This window comes from Dendrobates tinctorius, unplaced genomic scaffold (genome assembly GCF_039654945.1).
Source record: "Dendrobates tinctorius isolate UK_male_01 unplaced genomic scaffold, ASM3965494v1 ptg000322l, whole genome shotgun sequence".
Lineage (NCBI taxonomy): Eukaryota > Metazoa > Chordata > Amphibia > Anura > Dendrobatidae > Dendrobates > Dendrobates tinctorius.
In genome coordinates this window covers 3055853-3081654 of record NW_027361989.1, presented here as the reverse complement: position 1 = coordinate 3081654, position 25802 = coordinate 3055853, and the positions used below count along the sequence as shown (strand labels likewise).

The 25802-nt window shown below is 46.4% G+C and overlaps 1 protein-coding gene across 2 annotated transcripts; it reads left to right on the top strand.

Annotated features, from left to right (window-relative positions):
- Nucleotides 1-281: 281 nt before the first annotated feature.
- On the top strand, nucleotides 282-23963 carry LOC141074026 (uncharacterized). 2 transcript variants are annotated; one of them, XM_073561541.1, is made up of 10 exons: nucleotides 282-429; nucleotides 559-738; nucleotides 6307-6430; nucleotides 6514-6611; nucleotides 8324-8473; nucleotides 8603-8782; nucleotides 8865-8988; nucleotides 9072-9169; nucleotides 9368-9458; nucleotides 22972-23963. In XM_073561541.1, the coding sequence occupies exons 1-10, from the start codon at nucleotides 352-354 to the stop codon at nucleotides 23820-23822; spliced, it is 1974 nt and encodes a 657-aa protein (XP_073417642.1). In that variant the 5' UTR covers nucleotides 282-351; the 3' UTR covers nucleotides 23823-23963. The 2 variants fall into 2 exon arrangements, with proteins under 2 accessions (XP_073417642.1, XP_073417641.1); XM_073561540.1 differs by having other exon boundaries at nucleotides 22969-23963.
- The last annotated feature ends 1839 nt before the right edge of the window (nucleotides 23964-25802 follow it).

Below are 25802 nucleotides of genomic sequence, written 5' to 3'. Positions count from 1 at the left end.
CAGTATTGCTAATGCCGATTCCAGTGTCGGTAAATGAGACGAGAATTAGCGTTATGGAAGATGAGTCTATGAGGAACGTGTTCAGCTGCCGACTCCGAGGAGGAAACTGCTTGTTGTCTGTGGCCTAAATATATAGGTTTTATTAGTAGATGTCAGGGGAGAAAACTAAACCCTGTAAGATAATAAATCTCCTCATGTGTTTCCCTTATTATCTCCAGTAATTGTATTATTACACAGGATTCTTATGATGTTACATTGGCTCATCTTCTTCTCATTCAGGTCTCTACAATATCGGATCCTCTCAGTGAAGATCTTCTACAAAAGAGAATTTTCCTGATTTACCCATCAAGGATGGATATGGACAGAGACAAGATGGCGGAGAGGATATTACACCTCACCCTACAGATCCTCTTCCGTCTCACAGGAAAGGTGAGAGATTCTGATGACGTCACATTACATCATTCTTATCTATGGGAATAACAGATGGACAGAACTGGAGAGGTGAGGACTCCGGAAATGTCTGGAGTGAGATTTATTAATGTGTCTCTCCATAACCAGGATTACACAGTGGTGAAGAAGACCTCTAGTGATCGCTGTCAGGACCCTGTGTCTGAGAGATGGGGAAGACCCCTGAGCCCAATCACGGGGCCTCCACCTCACCCCCTGATCCATGAGGACATCAATCACCAGAAGAACCTAGACCTCATCTACAAGATGATTGATCTGCTGATTGGAGAGGTGACATTGCTGGGGCATTATTATTATTATTTATTTATAGATCACCATTGATTCCATGGTGCTGTACATGAGAAGGGGGGTTATATACAAATTACAGATATCACTTACAGTAAGCAAACTAACAATGACAGACTGATACAGAGGGGAGAGAGGACCCTTCCCTTTCGGGCTTACATGCTACAGGATGGTGGGGAAGGAGACAGTAGGTTGGGGGGGTTGCAGCAGCTCCAGTGATGGTTAGGCGGTAGCTCCAGTAGTGATGAGGATTCAGCGGGATCATTGCAGGCTGTAGGCTTTTTTGAAGAGGTGGATTTTCAGGTTCCGTCAGAAGGATCCGAGTGTGGATGATAGCCGGACGTGTTGGGGCAGGGAATTCCAGAGGATGGGGGCTATTCGGGAGAAGTCTTGGAAGCGGTTGGTTGAGGAGTGAATACGTGTGGAGGAGAGAAGGAGGTCTTGGGAGGACCAGAGATTACGTGAGGGAAGGTATCGGGAGATTAGTTCTGAGATATATGGAGGAGACAGGTTATAGATGGCCTTGTAGGTCAGTATTAGTAATTTGAATTTGATACGCTGAGTGAATGGGAGCCATGCAGAGAGTTGCAAAGGGGAGAAGCGTAGGAGTAGTGAGGAGAGAGATGAATTAGTCAGTCGGCAGAGTTAAGGATGGACTGGAGAGGTGCAAGGGTGTTAGCAGGGAAGCCACAGAAAAGGATGTTGCAATAGTCAAGGCGGGAGATGATGAGGGCATGCACAAGTAGTTTAGCAGGTTGAGGAAGGGACGGATTCTGGAAATATTTTTGAGCTGGACGCGGCAGGAGGAGGAGAGAGCTTGGATGTGCGGTTTGAAGGACAGGGCAGAGTCAAGGGTTACTCCGAGGCAGCGGACCTCCGGTAGGGGGGAAAGCGTGATGTCAGTTGTTATAGAAAGGTCGGGTAAGGAAGATCTGTGAGATGGGGGAAAGATGATTAGTTCAGATTTGTCCACATTGAGTTTGAGGAAGCGAGAGGAGAAGAAGGAGAATATGGCTGATAGACACTCTGGGATTCTGGAGAGCAGAGAGGTGACGTCTGGGCCAGAGAGGTAGATCTGAGTATCATCGGCATAAAGGTGGTACTGGAATCCGTGGGACTTTGAGTTGCCCCAGGCCAAGTGTATAGACTGAGAAGGGTAGGGGTCCTAGAACAGAGCCTTGGGGGACTCCAACAGAGAGAGGGTGGGATGAGGAGGTAGTGTGGGAGACGCTGAATGTGCGGTTGGAGAGGTATGAGGAGATCCAGGATAGGGCGAGGTCTTTGATGCCGAAGGAGGAGAGGATCTGTAGTAGGAGGCAGTGGTCAACTGTGTTGAAAGCAGAGGACAGGTCTAGAAGGAGGAGTATAGAGTATTGTCCGTTAGCTTTGGCTGTAAGTAAGTCGTTAGTAATTTTGGTCCGGGCTGTCTCAGTGTAGTGATGGGGGCGGAAACCAGATTGTAGGTTGTCAAAGAGCAATGTTAGATGAGAGGTGGGAGGAAAGTTCAGCGTGGACATGCTGCTCCAGGAGTTTAGAAGCAAATGGGAGCAGCGATATTGGGTGATAGCTGGACGTGGCTGTTGGGTCGAGGGTTGGCTTTTTAAGGATAGGCGTGATTGTGGCATGTTTGAAAGCAGAAGGTAAGGTACCAGAAGTTAGTGATAGGTTGAAGAGTTGGGTTAAGGATGGGATAAGGGTGGTGGTGAGGTTGGGGAGGAGGTGGGATGGCATAGGGTCAAGTGCACAAGTGGTAAGGTGTGATTTGGAAAGAAGATGAGCAAGCTCACCTTCAGTGATGTTAGATAGGGAGGTTATGGGGTTTGGGCATTGGTCTGGTGTGCAAAGGGGTTGTGGTGGTTGAGCAATAAAGACATGCCGTGTTTGGTCTATCTTGGTTTTGAAGTGTGCGCAAAGAGATGAGGGAGGTTGGAGGGGGCAGTGGTGGGCAGAGGAGGATCTGTAGTAGGAGGCAGTGGTCAACTGTGTCGAAAGCAGAGGACAGGTCTAGAAGGAGGAGTATAGAGGATTGTGGGTTAGCTTTGGCTGTAAGTAGGTCATTGGTAATTTTGGTCAGGGCTGTCTCAGTGGAATGATGGGGGCAGAAGCCAGATTGTAGATTGTCAAAGAGCAAGTTAGATGAGAGGTGGGTGGAAAGTTCAGTATGGACATGCTGCTTCCAGGAGTTTAGAAGCGAATGGGAGCAACGATATTGGGCAATAGCTGGACGTGGCTGTTGGATCGAGGGTTGGCTTTTTAATGATAGGTGTGATTGTGGCATGTTTGAAAGCAGAAGGGAAGGTACCAGAAGTTAGTGATAGGTTGAAGAGGTGGGTTAGGGAAGGGATAAGGGTGGTGGTGATGTTGGGGAGGAGGTGGGATGGGATAGGGTCAAGTGCACAAGTGGTGAGGTGTGGTTTGGAGAGAAGATGAGCAAGCTCCCCTTCAGTGATGTTATATAGGGAGGTTATGGGGTTTGGGCATTGGTCTGGTATACAAAGGGGTTGTGGTGCGGCAAATTCCTCGGCAGAGATTAGGGAAGTCGGAGGGGGCAGTGGTGGGCGGAGGAGGGAGTTAAAAGTATTGAACAACTGTTTGGGGTTGTGGGATAAGGAAGATACAAGGGATGTAAAGTAGGCCTATTTAGCAGAGATGAGAGCCGATTTGAATGCAAGTGTTGCTTGTTTGAGTGCAGTAAAGTCGTCTTGGGAATGAGTTTTCTTCCTGCGTCGTTCTGCAATTCTGGATGCTTGCCGAAGCTTTTTGGTGGTGTTATTGTGCCAGGGTTGTCTATTGATTCGTCGCACTCTGTTATGCATGACAGGGGCGACTGTTATGATTGGGTCACCGAGGAGGAGAGCAGGCCCAAGCTAAGCCACAGAAAACCAGAGAGGTTGGAAACTAAGCGGATTGCAGACCCCTGATGCTATCCACACAACTAGCAGTAGCCGTGGAGCGTACCTACGATGATCCTAGACGCCTCGACACAGCCGGAGAACTAAATAAGCCTAAAGCAAGAAAGGGGAAATCTAAACTGCCCCAGAGCAGACCCCAAAGGAATAGATAGCCCTCAAACATATATTGTCGGTGAGACAAGATGAAAACACAAATGCAGGTAGGAAAATAGACTGAGCAAACGATGGGGCCCACACTAACTAGACAGGACAGGAAAGGAAAGACACTGTCTGCAATCACGCAAAAAACCCTGCAAAAAATGCCCAACACGTCTGATAGAAAAATACTGAAGTCACTAAACTTCGCCCACTATATCAGCACTCTGGTATATTCTGAAAGCAGAGCAAAAAGAGGCCAATCTAATAAGGGACAAAAACAAACTGGCACAAACAGTAACATAAGGATGGAAATTCAGCACAGCCCCCACCGGGGCTGGCTGACCACAACTGTTGTGAATTTGCTTTCTGGCCTGCTTTTGAGTACCCTAGGATCTGCGGTGCCTCCTGAGGTCTTAGTTCACCAGCCTAAACCGCAGATCCTAGGGTACTCAAAAGCAGGCCAGAAAGCAAATTCACAACAGGCAGCCAAGTTGATGGCTGATGCAAGAGTGGCATTGTAGAAAGTAGTGGTAGTGTCAGTGTCGTGGAGTGAAGATATGGAGGACAGTGGTAGAATAGAGTCAGAGAGTGTGCGAGTGTCTAGATGTGTGAGGTTTCTGCTGGGGTGCGCATGCTTCTGGACATCGGTGACAGGTGAGGAGGATAGGGATGAGAAAGTGAGTAGATGGTGGTCAGATAGAAGGAGATGGGAGGTGGTGAAGTTAGAAATAGAGCAGAGAAAGGTGAAGGCCAGGTCTACTGTATGTATGTCCGTCTGTGTGGGTGGCTGAGGAGGACCACTGAGTGAGTCCAAAAGATGAAGTAAGGGACAGGAGTATGGAGGCTGCTGAATGTTGGGTGTCAATGGGGATGTTGAAGTCACCCACGATGATGGTGGGAATGTCAGCAGAGAGAATGTGAAGGAGCCAGGTGGAGAATTGGTCAATGAAGGCAGTGGTCGGGCCTGGAGGTCGGTATATGACGGCCACTTGGAGGTTGGAGGGAGAGTAGATGCGGACAGAGTGGACTTCAAAAGAGGGGAGGACAAGGCAGGGAAGAGGTGGGATTGGGTTTAAGGTGCAGTTGGAAGAAAGGAGAAGGCCCACTCCTCCGCCATGTGTGTTGCCAGGGCGAGGAGTATGGATGAAGTGGAGGCCGCCTTAAGCTAGCACAGCAGGGGAGGCTGTGTCGGAGGGTGTCAGCCATGTTTTGGTGAGGCCAAGGAAGGAAAAATTACGAGAGGTAAAGAGGTTGGGAATCACATGGAGTTTATTGCAGACAGAGCTGGCATTCCAGAGTGAGCCAAAGAGTGGGAGCAAGGTGGTGGGTGTCAAGGGCACGGATTTGAGGTGGGAAAGATTTCTGGTGTTTGTGTTGGTTTGGGAACGATAGAAGGGGGTAATGATGGGAGGTATGGGCTGTGGGGGTCTAGGGTTGGGAGATATGTCACCAGCAGTGAGAAGCAGATAGAGGGAGAGCATGTGGGAGAAGGAGGGTGGGTGGCTTGTTTTGTATTTTATTAGGAGAGCTCTGAGGTCGAGGAGCAGGTCAGCAGAGGAGGTCAGGTGGGGAGGCAAGAGGGAAGGAGAGATTATTATTTGGTTAGCGGGTGCTGGGGTTTGCGGATAGTGAAGGAGAGTAGGGAGTAGTGGAGCCAAAACTGTTAGTGCGTATGTCAGCATGATGAGAGTAATTTAGAAGGCAAAAGAAATTTAGAACATGTAAACGCAGCGGTTAGTCGTACCTTCTGGTCACTTCAGGCTCATTTCAGATGTTATCCTTAGAAGACATCCTTGCAATGACAGACCGAGGTCAGCCAGACCTCTGAGTCTGAATTTATACTAACTTAACAGCACATGAAAGGGCCCAGGTGTGATCAGAAAGGCAGGAGCAGCAGGGAGACTGGATGCAGACACAGGAGACGGTTAATTAAAGTCACAAGAGGAAATGCAAAGGGAGATAGTATTGCAGCCAGAACACATATCAGTGATAGCAGACAGATTCAGGGGTGATTGGGGTTCAGGAAAGATGGGTGATGATGGTATTGCAGCCTGAACACATACCAGTGATGGCAGACAGATACAGGGGTGATTGGGGTTCAGGAAAGATGGGTGATGATGGTATTGCAGCCGGGACACATACCATTGATAGCAGACAGATACAGGGGTGATTGGGGTTCAGGAAAGATGGGTGATGATGGTATTGCAGCCAGAACACATACCATAGATAGCAGACAGATATTGGGGTGATTGGGATTTCGGAAAGATGTGTGATGATGGTATTGCAGCCAGAACACATACCTGTGGATGAAGCAGATCGATTGTCAGAGTGATAGTAATAGTGAAGCAAAGTAATAATAATAATGAAGCATCTATAGCAGGGAGTCATTTTCAGGCATATTTCAGATGTTATCCTTAGAACGACATCCTTGGAATGACAGACCGACATCATACAGTAACACTATGAAGGGATCGGGGGATGACGGTATCATTGTGTGTGTCAGGTTCCTATAAGGTGTCAGGATGTCGCTGTCTATTTCTCCATGGAGGAGTGGGAGTATATAGAAGGACACAGAGATCTGTACAAGGACGTCATAATGGAGGTTCCTCAGCCCCTCACATCTCCAGGTAATAGACAGGACTAAATACACACGGCCTATAATTATCTGTATGTAGAGAATGAATTCAGTCCCTTTATATGTTTCCTCCAGATCTATCCAGTAAGAGGACAACACCAGAGAGATGTCCCCGTCCTCTTCTTCCACAGGACTGTAACCAAGAAGATCCCAGTGCTCCTCAGGATCATCAGGTAAATGGAGAGAAGGTGTCAGGAGATCTCCCCTATGATGTGTAGACGGCTGTGAAGGTCTTGTGCTCAGTCTTGTTTTATCCACCAGTATTATATGTTTTATACTTTTGTAGTGAGAACGGTGGAGATGGCAGGATTAGAGCTGACACCAGTGACCGGAGATAAACTTTTTACCTCCGATCACAGCTGGGTGGTCATGCTGTGTTCTGACAGTGTGTGAACCGCGGCTCTGTGACTGGCGGAGATGATTTTACCGCCAATCAGAAGCGCTACACCGGTGTTTACCACAATGTCACACAGCTTGGGAAACACCGGTTTTGTGCTGTGCATGTTCGGCTATATTCTGCAATTAAATCGGCAAATATTGCAAATTCGGCGATCATGAGCCGAACATTGAAATATTCGCTCATCTCTCGCCATAATACTGTGTGAGGTGCTGGGGGGCCGTCATACTGTGAGGGAGCCCTCATATTGAGCTACATGGCCACACAGGAGAACAATTTCCTTGTGATGAGTCAGATAGAAAGTGAGAAATCCAGGCCTTTGGTCTATCTGATTGCCGTCCTCCTGAATTGATATGGTGTTGTGTGCCAGGAGGGAGACATCGGATAGTACGTTCTGAAGGAAAGCAAAGATACAAAAATATAATGGCAGTAAGAATTCGGATTCCAGGCAGCGAGCATAGCGGAGACACAGAGCAGGAAGAGGTCACTAGCTCAGGTTTGCTGCACTATTGTGGCTTATAACAAAGGTTATGTACTGCCGCATGTAACCGGAAAGTTCCTGACTGCATAATACAGAAGAAGCATTCATAAAGTGTTGTGCCTGCCGTCTGATGTGTATACTTCTCATCAAGGTCTTGGTAAGTAAAGAAAAGTCTATTTTTGAACTTTGGTCTCCCTCATTCATCTCCATAACATCTGATCTGGGTCTACAACGACAGCAGCAATCTGCGGATTTGGGAGATATGACTCTGCCAAATATATATGTTCAGGCGGTGTAGAAAATTGCTTCGGAAAGGCTTCTGGGATCGACTTTGGGATTGCCCCTTGCAGACCGGGGGGGCTGGACCCTCATCTGACATTGTTTTCCATGGGCACGTCTCCGCCTGTTGCACGCGCCATCTTCCTTCTCTATGGTGACGTCACCGCTACCTGGTGTTCGGGCGGTGTGGAGATTTCCTTCTGAACAGCATCTGCGTCCTGCCTTAGTGTTGCCCCTTGCTGACTGGGGTTTTTTTGCCATCCTCTGCTCAAGTTAAGGCAGGGGACATCGTTGGTGAAGTTCCTGTGGAGGACTGCTGCGGGCGCCATCTTCCTCCACCTTCAGTGATGTCCCCAGGCACGACCAATCAGCGACGCGGGATTTCCGTTACAGACAGACAGAATTAGACGAATATATATATATATATAGCTGACCCGTGGAAGCCCTGTTAGGCCGTCGTCAGAGTTTGCTCACTCCTTTCTTCAGCCTCCTGGCCATGAAGTTTTACACTTTTGCTCCAAATAAACTATGGACTTTCAATATGGATCAGTGAGTGCTGCAGTCCTTACTTTCTTTGGTGAAATTATATATATAGATAGATAGATATGTGTATGTATGTATATATATTTGTCAGAGTCATATCTCCTGACTCTGCAGATTGCTGCTGTCATTGTATTATTACACAGGATTCTTATGATGTTACATCGGATCATCTTCTTCTCATTCAGGTCTCTACAATATCGGATCCTCTCAGTGAAGATCTTCTACAAAAGAGAATTTTCCTGATTTACCCATCAAGGATGGATATGGACAGAGACAAGATGGCGGAGAGGATGTTACACCTCACCCTAGAGATCCTCTTCCGTCTCACTGGAGAGGTGAGAGATTCGGATGACGTCACATTACATCATTCTTATCTACGGGAATAACAGATGGACAGAACTGGAGAGGTGAGGACTCTGGGAATGTCTGTAGTGAGATTTATTAATGTGTCTCTCCATAACCAGGATTACACAGTGGTGAAGAAGACCTCTAGTGATCGCTGTCAGGACCCTGTGTCTGAGGGATGGGGAAGACCCCTGAGCCCAATCACAAGGCCTCCACCTCACCCCCTGATCCATGAGGACATCAATGACCAGAAGATCCTAGAACTCACCTACAAGATGATTGAGCTGCTGACTGGAGAGGTGACACTGCTGGGAATGCTGGGACATTATACAGTAACACTATGAAGGGATCGGGGGATGACGGTATCATTGTATGTGTCAGGTTCCTATAAGGTGTCAGGATGTCGCTGTCTATTTCTCCATGGAGGAGTGGGAATATTTAGAAGGACACAGAGATCTGTACAAGAACGTCATAATGGAGGTTCCCCAGCCCCTCACATCACCAGGTAATAGACAGGACTAAATACACACGGCCTATAATTATCTGTATGTAGAGAATGAATTCAGTCCCTGTATGTGTTTCCTCCAGATCTATCCAGTAAGAGGACAACACCAGAGAGATGTCCCCGTCCTCTTCTTCCACAGGACTGTAACCAAGAAGATCCCAGTGCTCCTCAGGATCATCAGGTAGATGGAGAGAAGGTGTCAGGAGATCTCCCCTATGATGTGTAGACGGCTGTGAAGGTCTTGTGCTCAGTCTTGTTTTATCCACCAGTATTATATGTTTTATACTTGTGTAATGAGAGCGGTGGAGATGGCAGGATTAGAGCTGATCATAGATGGGAATTCTCCATCTGTCTGTGACTCTTACAATATTTGTTTCAGGGTGAAGATCTGACCCATATTAATACTACAGAGACATATGTGAGGGGTGATGAGTGGTGTAAAGAGGAGATTCCCACATATGACTACCCAGGTGAGTAGTAACCACTGAATGCAGAGAAGTCACAGATTCCTCTCAGTCACCGGCTGTGGCTGCTTTATCGGTGGTGTAGTCCGGCCGTATTACCATGATCACCATTTTGCCTCTAGACCACAACATTCTCCTCCACCCAAAACTGTTCAAATGACTTTGGGCATTGAAAGCCCTTTTCTATAGAACTTACAACCTGGAGGATCCACCTACCCCCTGGGATTAGGAGACGCTGACCGTTACCTGCCCAGATCTGTAATCTATAAAGCCAAATGACAGCGTACGTAGAATGTGCTGACATGTTAGAAAATCACCTGAAGAAGAATATTATGATGGGCCTGTAAGAGAAAGCGGAGGGTAATGATGCTGTTGGCTTCCTAGTTCCCTGAGATCTTATCGGATGAATCTTCTCTCCCTTCTGTGCTGCTGAATGTCTCATGGTCCCTACAAGACCAGGTCCAGTCTTTCTGGCCAAACTTCACTTTTATGATCGACAACAGTAAATGTGCAGTGAAGCCAAGTGTGAATTTCTGTACAATAACAGCAGAGTTTCTCTTTATCCTGACTTTTCAATTTGTGTTAAAAGTAGCGTAATTTTCGGACTATAAGATGCTTGAGGAAAATGGGGGGTGCGTCTTATAGTCCGGCTCTGGCTATGATGGGTAGGTGGGGGAACGGCATCGGCGGAGCATCGGGTCACAGGAGTCTGGAGCCGGTGGCTGCGGCTAACTCCTGTTCCCGCTGCTAAAGAGAAATGAATATTCACTGCATTCCACTCCCATGGGCTTGGAGGGCAATGAATATTCATTTCTCTTTAATAATAGTATCTTGATCTGATTACACCCCCCCACCCCGGTCCTGGTATGCATGGCCCCATCCTTATAATTGGCTCCCATCCAAATCCTTGTATGCATGGCCCCATCAGAAAACATTAAAAAACAAATCATTACACTTACCTACCCCGCGCTCCCTCGCAGCGTCCTGCTCTGGTGCCAGGAACTGCTATATGTTTGTAAGCAGCACATGGCAGGGACATCATGTGCTGCCTACAAGCAGAGCACAGCTGCCAGGACTGTGCACGCAAAGGGCAGTGAGTATTCATTGCTCTTCAGTAGCGCGCAGTGTCTGCTGTCGGCTTCCTGCTGCTACCAGTGGTCACGTGTGCAGCTACTTAAGAGAAATGAATATTCATGAATTCTCACTGTTCTCAGCACTGCTTACAAGCATAAAACAGTTGCTGGCACTGGAGCAGGAGGCTGCAAGGGAGCGCCGGGTAGGTAAGTGTAATGGTTTGTTTTTTTAATGTTTTCTGATAGGGCCATGCATACCAGGATAGGAATGGGGGTGGGGGCCACTTATAAGTATGGGGCCCTGTATACCAGGACGGGATGGGGCTGTAGGCTACCAGCAGGTGCGTTGGATGCAGTGACGAGCAGAAAACAGAGCAAGTGTTAATGGGTGTTTTTATATAACCAGAGAAAAAGATAACAACGCTTTCTCCATGCAGGGAGTTAATATATACAAGATGCACAGAAGTATTGCGCGGGCAAATATGTGGAAGTTCAGTATTATGCAGTGACAGCTTGACTTCAGCTGTCAACAGTGGTAACAACAAAAAAAGAATTGCTAACGGCGGGAGAGGAAAAAACGGTAGGGTTCAACTTATCAGACTGTCGTCCGAAGGGAGGTGGTTGAAAGATTCCACGATGGCACCGCAGATGGCGCATCACGTTGAGGAAGCGGTCCTGGATGTATCGGAGGCGCTATCTCTTAGCGGTGAAGAAGAGTCCGGGACCTTTTGGTGGGCTGCTGTATGTCCAGATGAGGCGGAGGGTTCTAGTATCAAGGCCGCAGCCGCAGATGTAAAGTGAAAGTCTCCGACGGGAGTCATGCACTCTACACTGTCTGCTGTTAAGCGTTGCACAGTATGGTCAGCGCTTCCTGCCTGCAGTCGCGTAGGGTCAGCATCCGGCAGCAGTAAGTGGTCACTGGTGCTGTTGCTGGATGTTGGGGGGTGCGCACGAAAGTGCAGTTTGTTGTCAGTAGTGTTATCCGCAGGGAGGGAGCAAACCTTCCTCTGCTGCACCTCCTGTCTTCCCGCCAGAAGCCCCAGGTTCCGGCGCACCCCCCTTTTTATATCAGAGTCGCCCTTTGCAGCAGAGGTCACAGGTCTGTCCCGGTCAGGTTCTCTGTCCCCCTGCCACACTAGTGGCATTCCCAATGGTTACGGCTCAGAGACACTGTTGCCTTTATTGTTCCGGTCCTTCCTCCTCCAGGGCCATGCATACCAGGATAAGGATGGGGTCATGCATACCAGGATAGGGATGATGGTACCATGCATACTAGGAGGAGATAGTGGACCCTGCATACCAGGATAGGGATGGGGCCATGCATACCAGGATAGGGATGATGGTACCATGCATACCAGGAAGAGATGGGGGCCCTGCATACCAGGACGAGATGGGGCCATGCACACCAGGACGAGATGGGGCCCTGCATACCAGGATGAGATGGGGCCCTGCATACCAGGATGAGATGGGGTCCTGCATACCAGGATGAGATGGGGCCCTGCATACCAGGATGAGATGGGGCCCTGCATACCAGGACGAGATGGGGCCCTGCATACCAGAATTGAAATGATGGTACCATGCATACCAGGACAAGATGGGGGCCCTGCATACCAGGACGAGATGGGACCATGCATACCAGGACGAGATGGGGCCCTGCATACCAGGATAGGGATGATGGTACCATGCATACCAGGACGAGATGGGGGCCCTGCATACCAGGACGAGATGGGACCATGCACACCAGGACGAGATGGGACCATGCACACCAGGACGATATGGGACCATGCATACCAGGACGAGATGGGGCCATGCATACCAGGACGAGATGGGGCCCTGCATACCAGGACGAGATGGGGCCATGCATACTAGGATAAGATGGGGCCCTGCATACCAGGATAGGGATGATGGGGTCATGCATACCAGGATAGGGATGAGGGATACATGCATACTAGGATGAGATGACGGGCCATGCATACCAGGATAGGGATGGGACCATGCATACCAGGATAGGGATGATGGTACCATGCATACCAGGATGAGATGGGGGCCCTGCATACCAGCACGAGATGGGGCCATGCATACCAGGACAAGATGGGGCCATGCATACCAGGACGAGATGGGGCCCTGCATACCAGGACGAGATGGGGCCATGCATACCAGGACGAGATGGGGCCCTGCATACCAGGATAGGGATGATGGGGTCATGCATACCAGGATAGGGATGAGGGATACATGCATACTAGGATGAGATGAGGGGCCATGCATACCAGGATAGGGATGAGGCCATGCATGCCAGGATGGGGATGAGGTGGCCATGTGTATCAGAATGGGGATGTGAGGACCATATATACCAGGATAGGGGATATAAGTACAGAATTGACAACATTTTTTGCTTCAATTTGTTTTTCCTAATTTCCTCCACTAAAACCTAGGTGCGTCTTATGGTTCAAAAAATACGGTAAGTGTCAATTTTCTGTACAATAACAGAGTTTCCCTTTAGCCTGAAATTTCAATTTCTTTTAAAACAAACTAACTTCAAGGAGGATTGTGATAAACTACAGGACAAACATTCCACCTGTGCCATGATGGATCTCTAAGCTGTGCGTGGCTGATGGCTGTAATATACAGTTATTCCCACCTGCAGGAGATGTGTTGGCATAGCTCGAGCCCTGGTTTCATAGATTTACTAAACGTCATGAATTCCATTATGTTTTCCATCCTAAGGAATTCAGATTACTGCACAATCTCTCCTGAAATGGGGGCACTAATACATTCTCTCCTCTTCTGGTCAGGATTCATAGTAGCTCCAATGGTCCACCATAAATGAGGGCAACTCCAGTTTAGTGTTCTCCCCTCGTACATACATTGTTGTTGGGGATATAACATATTTTTTTATTCTATGTCTTTTTTTAACCTGTTCATTCTGTATGATAGTTTGATTGTGGTGGGATCGGCCTTCCTGCCTAATGTGAGTCTGTAACTCCCTGATAGTCTTGAAAAAAATCTCTCCAATCTCTTCCAAATGTCTAAGATCTAAATTTAAAGGGAACCGGTCAGCAGGATTGTGCTCAGTAACCTACAGACACTGTCAGGTCGGCGTTGTTATACTGATTGCATTGATACCTGGTGATGAAATCCGTCTTGTGGTTGTTGTTTAATCTGTATTTGTAGATTTCAGTTAGAGATTCTTGTGCTCTGGGGCGTGGCTGTGGGCGGGGCTTTATGTGGTGCTCTAATTACATATGCATCTGTATTGGCTTATGACAGGTCGCTGATCCCTCACTGACCTGCCCCCCATTTTTACATAATGCATATAATAGTGTTGATATTATTGTTGATAATGCCTATAATATTGTGACTATTGTGAGGCTTAGAAAAAAAAATTCTCACATGACACTGGCGGCGCCTGTCCAATAGCCTCTCCCTCTTACTTATAGATGCTACTGCACAGGTGCCGCCATCGCCGGTGATATTTTTCTGGATGTAATTTTTTATGTAAAATAGGGGGCAGGTCACTGAAGGATCAATGTTATGAATGAGTCACCGAGGAGGAAAAACAAAAAGCAAGCTAAGCCCAGAAAACCGGAGAGGTTGGTAACTAGCGGATTGCAGACACCTGATCTTATCCACAACAACTAGCAGTAGCCGTGGAGCGTGCCTACGGTGGTCCTAGACGCCTCGTCATGGCCGGAGAACTAAATAAGCCTAAAGAAAGAAAAGGGAAAATCTAAACTGCCCCAGAGCAGACCCCAAAGGAATAGACAGCCCCCAACATGTATTGTTGGTGAAACAAGATGAAAACACAAACACAGATAGAAAGATAGGATAAGCAAATGGTGGGGCCCACACTAACTAGAAAGGATAGGAAAGGAAAGCTGCTGTCTGCAATCCAAAAAAACCCTGCCAAAAAGATGTCCAACACGTCTGATAGGAAAAATCCCTATATCAGCACTCAGGTATATTCTGAAGACAGAGCAAAAGAGATCAACTGATCAGGGACAAAAACAAACTGAAATAATCAGAGACAAAAATGGGAATTCAGCACAGCCCCAGCCGGGGCTGGCTGAACACAAAAAACTAAGTAACCAGACCAAAACTCATATGAATAATAGCAGAGCAAACAGCTTTGAGAAGGCAGGAACCGAACTGGAAACCAGAAGCCACAGGCAGGAGAAATCACCAGTAAGAAAATAGGGAGTCAGCTGCCTTAAATCCAATCAAAGACTCCTGATGTCCAGTCGCAGTCCTCCTCCTCAGGTGGCAGGTTTCTGCCATTTAGATCAGCTTCATAACCTCCTTTCACCAACAGAGGGAGTCCAGATAGAGAACTCAGTACTCCTCTGTCAGCACAGCCAGCTCCATCACCCTCACCAGAATCCAGAGGTGAACCAGAAAATGCATTCACAACAGTACCCCCCTTGACCAGGTCGATCAGGATGGGCCCAATCTATTGGCATGAATATCAGAGGCAGAGACCCAAGAATTGTCCTCCTGGCCATAACCCTTCCACTTGACCAAATACTGGAGTCTCTGTCTAGCCAGACGAGAATCCAGTATTTTCTCTACCTCATATTCCACATTACCTTTAACCAATACAGGGTCAGGAGGTGCCGCCATAGGATCTACTGGCTCAACAAACCTCTTCAACAGCGACTTATGAAACACGTTATGGATCTTAAACGTAACAGGAAGAGCCAATTGAAAAGAAACCGGATTAAGAATCTCCAAAATCTTGTAAGGTCCAATAAATTTTGGCTTGAGCTTTGGAGAAGCCACCTTCATAGAGATATTCTTTGATGATAACCAAACCATATCACCCACTTTAAACCGGGGATCAATGGTCCTATGCCGGTTGGAAAACCGCTGGGCCTTTTCCTGGGAGAGAGACAACTTATCCACCACTTGGTCCCAAATCTGCTGCATTCTCTCTACAACAGTGTCAACACCTGGGTAGGCTGAAGATTCCACTTGCCCTGAAGAAAATCGAGGATGAAACCCAAAGTTACAGATAAAGGGCGACATCAAGGTGGCAGAACTAGCTCTATTATTTAAAGCGAATTCGGCCAACGGCAAAAATGAGACCCAATCATCCTGATCAGCAGATATAAAACATCTCAAATAGGACTCCAAAGTCTGGTTTGTTCTCTCTGTCTGCCCATTAGTCTGAGGGTGAAACGCAGAGGAGAAGGACAACTGAATTCCCAGCTTGGAGCAAAAAGCTTTCCAGAATCTGGAAACAAACTGTACTCCTCTGTCCGATACAATGTTCTCAGGAATTCCATGCAACCAAACCACCTGTTGTAAAAACAAGGGTACCAACTCTGAGGAAGATGGCATCTTTGTGAGTGGTACAAGATGGACCATCTTAGAGAATTTATCACAAATCACCCAGATAACAGTCATTCTCTGAGAGACAGGAAGATCAGAAATAAAATCCATTGAAATCCATGGCCTCTTGGGCACAGGCAAGGGCATCAACAACCCACTAGAGCGAGAACAGGGTTTAGACTGGGAACAAGTCCCACAGGACTGCACAAAATTCCTGACATCACGAGATAAGGCAGGCCACCAAAAAGACCGACTCAGCAAATCTCTGGTACCAAAAATACCTGGATGACCAGCCAATGCGGAGCAATGAACTTCAGACATCACTCTCTGCCTCCACTGGTCAGGAACATACAACTTTCCCATAGGACAACGCTCAGGTCTGTCCTCCTGAAATTCTTCCAGAGCACGTCTCAAATCGGGTGAGATGGCAGAAAGAACTACCCCCTCACCTAGGATGGTAGTAGGCTTGGTCACAATAGGAGAATCAGCAAAGAAACTCCTAGAAAGGGCGTCTGCCTTAACATTCTTAGTGCCTGGAAGAAAGGAGACCACAAAATCAAAACGCGTAAAAAACAAGGCCCACCTAGCCTGTCTAGGATTCAAGCGTTTGGCCGACTCAAGGTAAATCAAATTCTTGTGGTCAGTGAGGACCACAACTTGATGTCTAGCTCCCTCCAACCAATGTCTCCACTCCTCAAATGCCCATTTCATGGCTAACAATTCCCGATTCCCCACATCATAGTTGCATTCAGATGGGGAGAACTTTCGGGAAAAGAAGGCACAGGGATTCATTTTAGACGTCACCCGATCTTTTTGGGACAAAACAGCTCCTGCACCAATCTCTGAAGCGTCTACCTCAAAAGGAAGTGAGACATCAGGTTGCCATAAAACCGGAGCAGAAGTGAACCTCCGCTTCAGCTCCTGAAAGTCCGAAACAGCCTCTGAAGACCAATTCAGCACATCAACACCCTTCTTAGTTAAATCAGTCAGTGGTTTGGCAATACCAGAAAAATTACCTATAAATTTACGATAAAAATTAGCAAAACCCAAAAACTTCTGGAGAGCCTTCAAAGAAGTGGGCTGAACCCAATCATAAATGGCCTGCACCTTGGCCGGGTCTATTTCAGTAGTTGACGGAGACAAAATAAATCCCAAAAATGAAATCCTCTATACACCAAAAAGGCACTTCCATCCCTTAACATACAGGGAATTCTCCCTCAAAATCCGGAACACAGTCCGAACATGTTCCACATGAGTCCCAATCATTGGAAAAGATCAAAATATCATCCAGATAGATGATCAAAAACTTATCCACAAAGTCCCGGAAAATATCATTCATAAAGGATTCGAAGACAGAAGGGGCATTAGTGAGCCCAAAAGGCATCACCAGGTACTCAAAATGTCCCTCCGGAGTATTAAACGCCGTCTTCCACTCATCCCCATGCTTGATGCGAATAAGATTATACGCCCCCTGAGATCAAGCTTAGTAAACCAGCAAGCACCTTTAACTCTGGAGAATAAATCAGAAATCAGGGGTAACTGATACTGATATTTAACCGTAATTTTGTTGAGGGAACGATAGTCAATACAAGGCCTTAATGAACCATCTTTCTTGGCCACAAAAAACCCCCCAGCACCTAAGGGTGAAGAGGATGGTCTAATATGACCCTTTTCCAATGACTCCTTAATATAAGATCGCATAGCCTCGTGTTCGGGTACAGATAAATTGAAAAGTCGACCCTTGGGAAATTTACACCCAGGCCTCAACTCAATTGCACAGTCATAACTCCTATGAGGAGGCAAAGATGCAGACTTACTCTCACTAAATACATCATAAAAATCAGCCAAATAGTCAGGAACATCATGCGACTGGGGAGAGGTGGAGAAAACAGGAGTGTCGCCAAGAGCACACCGACAACCCCAAATCACCACAGATACAGATTTCCAATCCAAAACTGGATTATGAATTTGCAACCAGGGAAACCCCAGAACAATGGTATCATGCAAATTATGCAAGACCAAAAATCTGCAATTTTCTTGGTGGTCTGGGGCGACCCGCATTATCACCTGGGTCCAAAACTGAGGTTTATTCTCCACCAAAGGAGTAGCATCAATACCCCTCAAAGGAATAGGCGTCCGCAGAGGTGTCATAGGAAAACCACAACGTTTAGCAAAATCCAAGTCCATCAGGTTCAGAGCCGCTCCTGAATCCACAAAAACCTTAGCGGAAAATGTGGATAAGGAGCAGATCAGAGTAATTGCTAAAAGAAACTTAGGTTGTACACCACCCACAACAAATGTGTGTGCAAAACGTTTCTCTCGTTTAGGGCAGACAGAAATACTATGAGAGGCATCTCCACAGAAAAAACACAGCTTATTACGCCTTCTAAACTCCTGATGTTGCGCCATAGACAAAACTCTATCACAATGCATAGGTTCAGACATTTGTCCAAAAGGTGGCAACACCTCTCGTGTAGTTTTGCGTTCACGAAAACGCCGATCAACTTGAATGGCTAATGGCATAGAATCGTCAAGACCAGAGAGAACAGGAAATCCCACCATAGTATCTTTTATGGTTTCTGACAAACCCTTCCGAAAGAGAGCTGCCAAGGCACCATCATTCCATGTGGTAAGGACAGCCCACTTTCGGAATTTTTGACAGTATAACTCTGCAGGATCCTGACCCTGGTTCAATGCCAATAGGGCTTTCTCAGCTTGATCAATAGCATTAGGTTCATCATATAACTACCCCAAGGCTTGAAAAAATGCATCCACATTAGTCAGAATAGGATTTTCAGGTGTCAGAGAAAAGGCCCAATCCTGGGGATCGCCGCGCAGCAAGGAGATGACAATTTTACCCTGCTGCGCAGAGCTCCCCAAAGAGTTAGGCTTCAAAGCAAGAAATAATTTACAATTATTCTTAAAATTCAAAAATTTAGACCGATCCCCAAAAAACACATCAGGAGTAGGGATCTTTGGTTCAACAGCATGTGAGTGAGCGAGATAGGTGGAAATTCCCCGCACTTCAGCAGTGAGCTGCTCCACACGATCAGACAATTGCTTAATCTCCATTAAGAAAAAAAAATCCTCCTACGGCCTCAGAGAAAAAGAGGAAAAAATATACATATAAAAAAATTCTGACACTTTTTTTTTTTTTTTTTACAATTCTTTCCTGCTTTTGAGTACCCTAGAATATGCGGTATGGCTGGTGATTCTGTTATGAATGAGTCACCGAAGAGGAAAAACAAAAAGCAAGCTAAGCCCAGAAAACCGGAGAGGTTGGTAACTAGCGGATTGCAGACCCCTGATCTTATCCACAACAACTAGCCGTAGCCGTTGAGCGTGCCTACGGTGGTCCTAGATGCCTCGTCACGGCCGGAGAACTAAATAAGCCTAAAGAAAGAAAAGGGAAAATCTAACCTGCCCCAGAGCAGACCCCAAAGGAATAGACAGCCTCCAACATGTATTGTCGGTGAAACAAAATGAAAACACAAACACAGATAGAAAGATAGGCTGAGCAAACGGTGGGGCCCACACTAACTAGAAAGGATAGGAAAGGAAAGCTGCTGTCTGCAATCCGAAAAAACCCTGCCAAAAAGATGTCCAACACGTCTGATAGGAAAAAGCCCTGAAGTCACTAGACTTCAAATCCCTATATCAGCACTCAGGTATATTCTGAAGACAGAGCAAAAGAGATCAACTGATCAGGGACAAAAACAAACCGAAATAATCAGAGACAAAAATGGGAATTCAGCACAGCCCCATCCGGGGCTGGCTGAACACAAAAAACTAAGTAACCAGACCAAAACTCAAATGAACAATAGCAGAGCAAACTTAGCTTTGAGAAGGCAGGAACCGAACTGGAAACCAGAAGCCACAGGCAGGAGAAATCACCAGCAAGAAAATAGGGAGTCGGCTGCCTTAACTCCAATCAAAGACTCCTGATGTCCAATCGCAGTCCTCCTCCTCCTCAGGTGGCAGGTTTCTGCCATTTAGATCAGTTTCATTACGTCCTTTCACCAACAGAGGGAGTCCAGATAGAGAACTCACTACTCTGTCAGTACAGCCAGCTCCATCACCCTCACCAGAAGCCAGAGGTGAACCAGAAAATGCATTCACAGCAGATCAGTGTCATAAACCAATACAGATGAATATGTACGCAGAGCACCACATAAGGCCCCACCCACAGCCCAACCCACAGCCACTCCCACAACCCCACCCCGAAGCACAAGAATCTCATTAACTGAAAACTACAAATACAGATTCAACAATAACCAGCCCGCAGCTTCCCAGAAAAAGCATGTCTATTAGATGTGCCAATTCTGATGCTTTTCCTAGCTCTTCCCACTTGCCCTGTAGCTGTGGGAAATGCGTCCTGTGTCCCCTATCTTTATCACTGGGGACACAGGTCATGCGCAGTCTACGTTTGGCGGCGCATGCGTCCTTTTGACGGTGCGCCGACCAGCGCCAAACGCAACCTGTCAGAAGGACGCATGCGCCGCCAAACACAGACTGCGCACGACCTGCGTCCCCAGTGATAAAGATAGGGGACGCAGGACGCATGCAGTGTCGTGCGCCGGTAGGTGGAGCTACCGGAGGAGGCGCGACAGGGGGCGGGGCTCAGCGGCGGTCGTGCGCAGGCTGTCGCTGCGCCCAGAATTGCAAATGTGAAACTAGCCTTAGTAATGGAAAAGTGTATATCCATTACGAACCCCATAGTTACATGGTAAATAAAGACACAGCCAGAATAAAGTCTTTTATTAGAAATAAAACAAAACAGTTTTCCTTTTTCAAAAATAGCAAACACAGTTATACTCACCAACACCTAAGTGCAAAGCACCAGAATTGGCGCATCTAATAGATGTGCCTTTTCTGGGCAGCTGCAGGCTGCTATTTTTAGGCTGGGGGGGTCAATATCCATGGCCCCTTACAAGCCTAAGAATACCAGCCCCCCAGTTGTCAGCTTCAGCAAGGCTGGTTGTCAAAAATGGGGGGGACTCCATGCCATTTTTTTAAAATAATTTATTTAAATAATTAAAATAACAGTGTGAGGACCCCTCTATTCTGGATAACCAGCCTTGCTGAAGCTGACAGCTGAGGGTTGCAGCCCCCAGTTGTGAGTTTTGCCAGACAGGTTATAGAAAATACAGGGGAACCCACACCGGTATTTTCATTCATTTATTTAGTTTTAGTGCAGGCGGTGGGTGAGGAATACTCCCATCATCCACTCCTGCTGTCACTGTACTTAGCAGTAGCAGGTGTAGGTTGATGGTAGTAATAATCCCAAAAGCCCCCACCTGCTGTCATCATTCTGACTTTAATAGAACTCTCCTCATTCTCCTCGTTGGCAAAGCAGAGGAGAATAATGAGAGCGTCTTCAGCACCCGCCGCCGGGGAATAGCGCTTACTGCAGCGCTTCTTCCCTGCCGGCCGTCCATGTGGTACTGATACTGCACACGGGCGGTATACGGTTGTCACACATGTGCCACAAATATTACACACATGGACGTCTCCGGTACCGGAAATATCAGGACGTGTGAAACCGGCCTTATACACAGTTCTCTTTAAATGCCAAATATTTCTTCTTGAAACTCATCTTACAGAAAATATTGGACCTTACGATAGTATAGATTGTGAAGTCTCCGAGCCCCATACTCTAATTACACCAGAGAGGTTTCACCACTAGTTTCTCATTTATTACTGATGGAGACTGTGGAGTTTGATCATTTCAGTATTTTCCTAATCAGGCCCCATTTTTAATATCTGACGTGTGTCACTTTATGTGGTGGTAAGTTTGGAATTCTTCACAAAGGATAATAGAAAATAAATGAATCTTACAAATTATTTCCCAGCTTCGCACTATACCCTACATACGGTTGTACACTACTGTCTGGGCACATGGCAGTGTTCAGAAGGGAAGGAGCGCCATTTAGCTATTTGAATGCAGATCTAGCTGGAATAGTTTGCAGACACAATGTATTGGGAGCACTGTTCATGGTCACCTGGCAGCTCAAAAGATGTCCACCATGAACATGCTTGGCACTATCTTCTCTGCTTTCCATATTCCAAGGATTGCCTTGCTCATCACCCTATAACACCCTCACATGGATCTGGACTTACACTGGGACCCCTAGGCTTGGACCATGGTGTTACCTGCTATTCTGTGGTGTTCGATGGCAAGAAGAATAGTCAGGTAGCTGGGTTAGAACCAGAAGGACAGAATACAGAATCAGAAGACACAAGAGTAGTCAGTAAACGGGCCACGGTCACAGCAGGAAACAAATACACAAGCCGCAAGCTGAGCACAGAGGACTGAACCAGAGGAGAACAGCGCTGTATCTGGCAGATTCCGGCCATGTGCTTTGCGCTTTAGTAGGGTGTGGTACTTTCCAATTGGCTGAAGTAGTGAGCAAATTACTCCAGCTGGACAGCAGGAACAGATCCCAGATGAGATTGGACACACCATATGCAGAAGCCCTAATATAACTAAATGACAGAAAAACAGAATAGTCAAAATCCCCATAAAGTGATTCCATGTTATAAATTAATTCACTGAGGGTTATAATCCTTAGGAGGAGTGAATATTTTGATTCCACAGCCACTTTCTGGAAATTAACATGCAGTGGATGTTGGAGAGTGAAAATTACACATTTGCCATTTTCTTACCCAGCACATAGTGCCCAGATTGTGCTCCAGGAGACACACACCGCAAATTAAGTGGATTCTTCTCACTATAATATTGCTAAATACAGGGATCCTAAATGTTTGAGCACACTGCAAGACTCCGAAGTGAGAGCGGATTTTGCTGGATTGGTTTATAGAAACCCTGTTGCTTTTCAACAGCCTTTGAGCCACTAATAGTATGGGAACCTCTGTTTTTCCATTGACAGATGATGGACCTGAGTGGGGACTTGTGTTTTGTGAGATGAGAATTGGTATTTTTTTCGCCTACATAACAAGGTTTTCTATTAGACTGTGAACTGTCATTGTCTTGGTAAATAATTTAAGCTTTTACATAGCTTGCCATTTTTATGGACAGTTTAAGTAGAAATGCTCAAAAATATAAAACTCAAGGATATTTTATTAAAAAATTGTTTTTGTTTTTTTTATCTTAGCAGATGACTGTACCAGGAGATCAGAGGGACAGCTGACATCTTCCATTTTGAAATCTGATGATCTTGAGATCCTACAAGATACAACTGAAGTGAATGTCATTACTCCAGATATACCATCATCCATTCACAGCAAAGATCTGTCATCTGATCCTATGAAACAGGTCCCATCTTCTGATTCACTACTGACTACTAAGGAAAATCAAAGTCACAAAAAAGGCAATAAAAAACAAACTGCTCCTAAAGCAAAGAATTCATATTCATGTTCAGAATGTGGGAAATGTTTTGCACAGAAATCAAATTTTGTTGCCCATCAGAGAACCCACACAGGGGAGAAGCCTTTTTCCTGTTCAGAATGTGGGAAATGTTTTGCACATAAATCATATTTTGTTACCCACCAAAGAACTCACACAGGGGAGAAGCCTTTTTCATGTTCAGAATGTGGGAAATGTTTTGCACAGAAATCACATTTTGTTACCCATAAGAGAACTCACACAGGGGAGAAGCCTTTTTCATGTTCAGAATGTGGGAAATGTTTTTCACATAAATCATATTTTGTTACCCACCAAAGAACTCACACAGGGGAGAAGCCTTTTTCCTGTTCAGAATGTGGGAAATGTTTTAACAGTAAATCAGATTGTGTTAAGCACCAGAGAATCCACACAGGGGAGAAGCCTTTTTCCTGTTCAGAATGTGGGAAATGTTTTAACAGTAAATCAGATTGTGTTAAGCACCAGAGAATCCACACAGGGGAGAAGCCTTTTTCATGTTTAGAATGTGGGAAATGTTTTGCACAGAAATCAAATGTTGTTACCCACCAGAGAACTCACACAGGGGAGAAGCCTTTTTCCTGTTAAGACTGTGGGAAATATTTTAACCAGAAGGATCTTCTTGATCGCTATCAGAGCAGTCACATAAAGGAGGAGCCATTTTCATTTTTCTTAATGTGGGAAAAATTTTACATGGAAATCAACTGTTAATAAACATCAGATATGTCACATAGGGGAGAAGCCTTTTTTATGTTCAAAATGTTGGAATAGTTTTAACCAAAATTGAATCTTCTTAAATGGGTTGTCTCTTGAGATTCCTCATGTTTGCTGACAAAAGAATAAAACTAAACCTTATTAACTCCAAATGTAAAACTATACCCATAATTCACCCCCTGAAGGTTAGTTAGTAGGTGACTAATAGAAAAAACATGTACCCCACAGTTCAGTATATAGGGTGAGGTGACGTATTCACACTCTCCAAGCCTCTCATTTCATCGTCCTCACCAAAGGTGACTCATCAGGAGACTATTTAGTATTGACCTATGTTCAAGTGAGACTAGACAAAAACTAAAATCATGTATCATGTTATCCGAAACAGTCAGAAAACTAGCCACATATTTTCAGATCCCAGACCTCAAACTATATACTTCATAAGTTTATAAGCCACTCCAGTGTCAGGAATAGAACAATACAAATGGTAGAAAGCTGCATCCTATAAATGTAACAAATTTATATTTTAAATAAACAGGTCATGCTAGCTGAAAATCATGGACATATAAATGGATCCGTCATACATATGCAAAATCACGGGGGTGTGGCAAAACCACATAAATGATCAAAACACCCAAATCTTAGAAAAACATATACCGTATTTTCCGCTTTGTAAGACGCACTTTTTTTCCCCAAAATTGGGGGGGAAAACAGGGGTGCGTCTTACAAAGCGGACATGCCTTACCTAGGCTGTGATCGGGGGCGTCCGGCGGTTGCTGGCCGCTGCTGCGGGTGTGTCCGGTGCCGCGTTGTGTGCCCGTCGATGCCCGGGGCTCTGCCAACATTGTGCGACAGGCCAGAGCCCCGGCATTTCCTCGGTTCCCTGTGTGCCGGTAAAAAGATGGCCGCCGGCGCGTGCGCAGATGGGATCTCGGGACCCAGTTCTCGAGAGATGAGATTTGAAATCTCATCTCTCGAGAGCTGGGTCCCGAGATCCCATCTGCGCACGCGCCGGCAGCCATTTTCCCTGGGTTCCCTGTGTGCGCGCGGTGGTGCCTGTAAAAAAATGGCCGCCGCGCGTGCGCAGATGGGATCTCGGGACCCAGCTCTCGAGAGATGAGATTTCAAATCTCATCTCTCGAGAACTGGGTCCCGAGATCCCATCTGCGCACGCGCCGGCGGCCATCTTTTTTTTTTTACCGGCACTTCAGCGCACGTATACAGGGAACCGAGGAAATGCTGGGGCTCTGGTCTGTCGAACAATGTCGGCAGAGCCCCGGGCATCGATGGGCACACAACGCCGCACCGGAGGCACCCGCAGCATCGGCCTGCAACAGCCGGACAAGTGGAGAAACCTGACACCAGCACAAGACTCTGCAGCAGCAACGGCACACATCGGAGCCCCCCCTCATCCCTGGATGCGGCCTGCAGCATCACTCCACGCCTGCCTCCTCCAGCAGCGAGCCTGGGACCCCGCTACATCGCAGCCACCAACCCCGGTAAGCAATAAGATGCAAGGATTATAAGAGGCACCACCATTTTATTAAAAAATATTTTTTTCTTATTTTTCTCCTCAAAAATTGTGGTGCGTCTTATAATCCGGAGCGTCTTATAAAGCGAAAAATACGGTACTTTATTTTGGATAATTGGACAGAAAAAGGAAGGTCGTGGAGAGCATGTGCAAAAATAAGCAAAAAGTGCCACAGTGCAACAAGAGGACACGCTGACCAATGAACCACCACCATCAATGTGTCTCAACCATATTTGTTATATCATCACCACCCCCAAGTTATATTTAAAAGGTTACATCAGAGATAAAGAATACAAAGTCTGAAAAAATAGCAATACCTCTTAGGA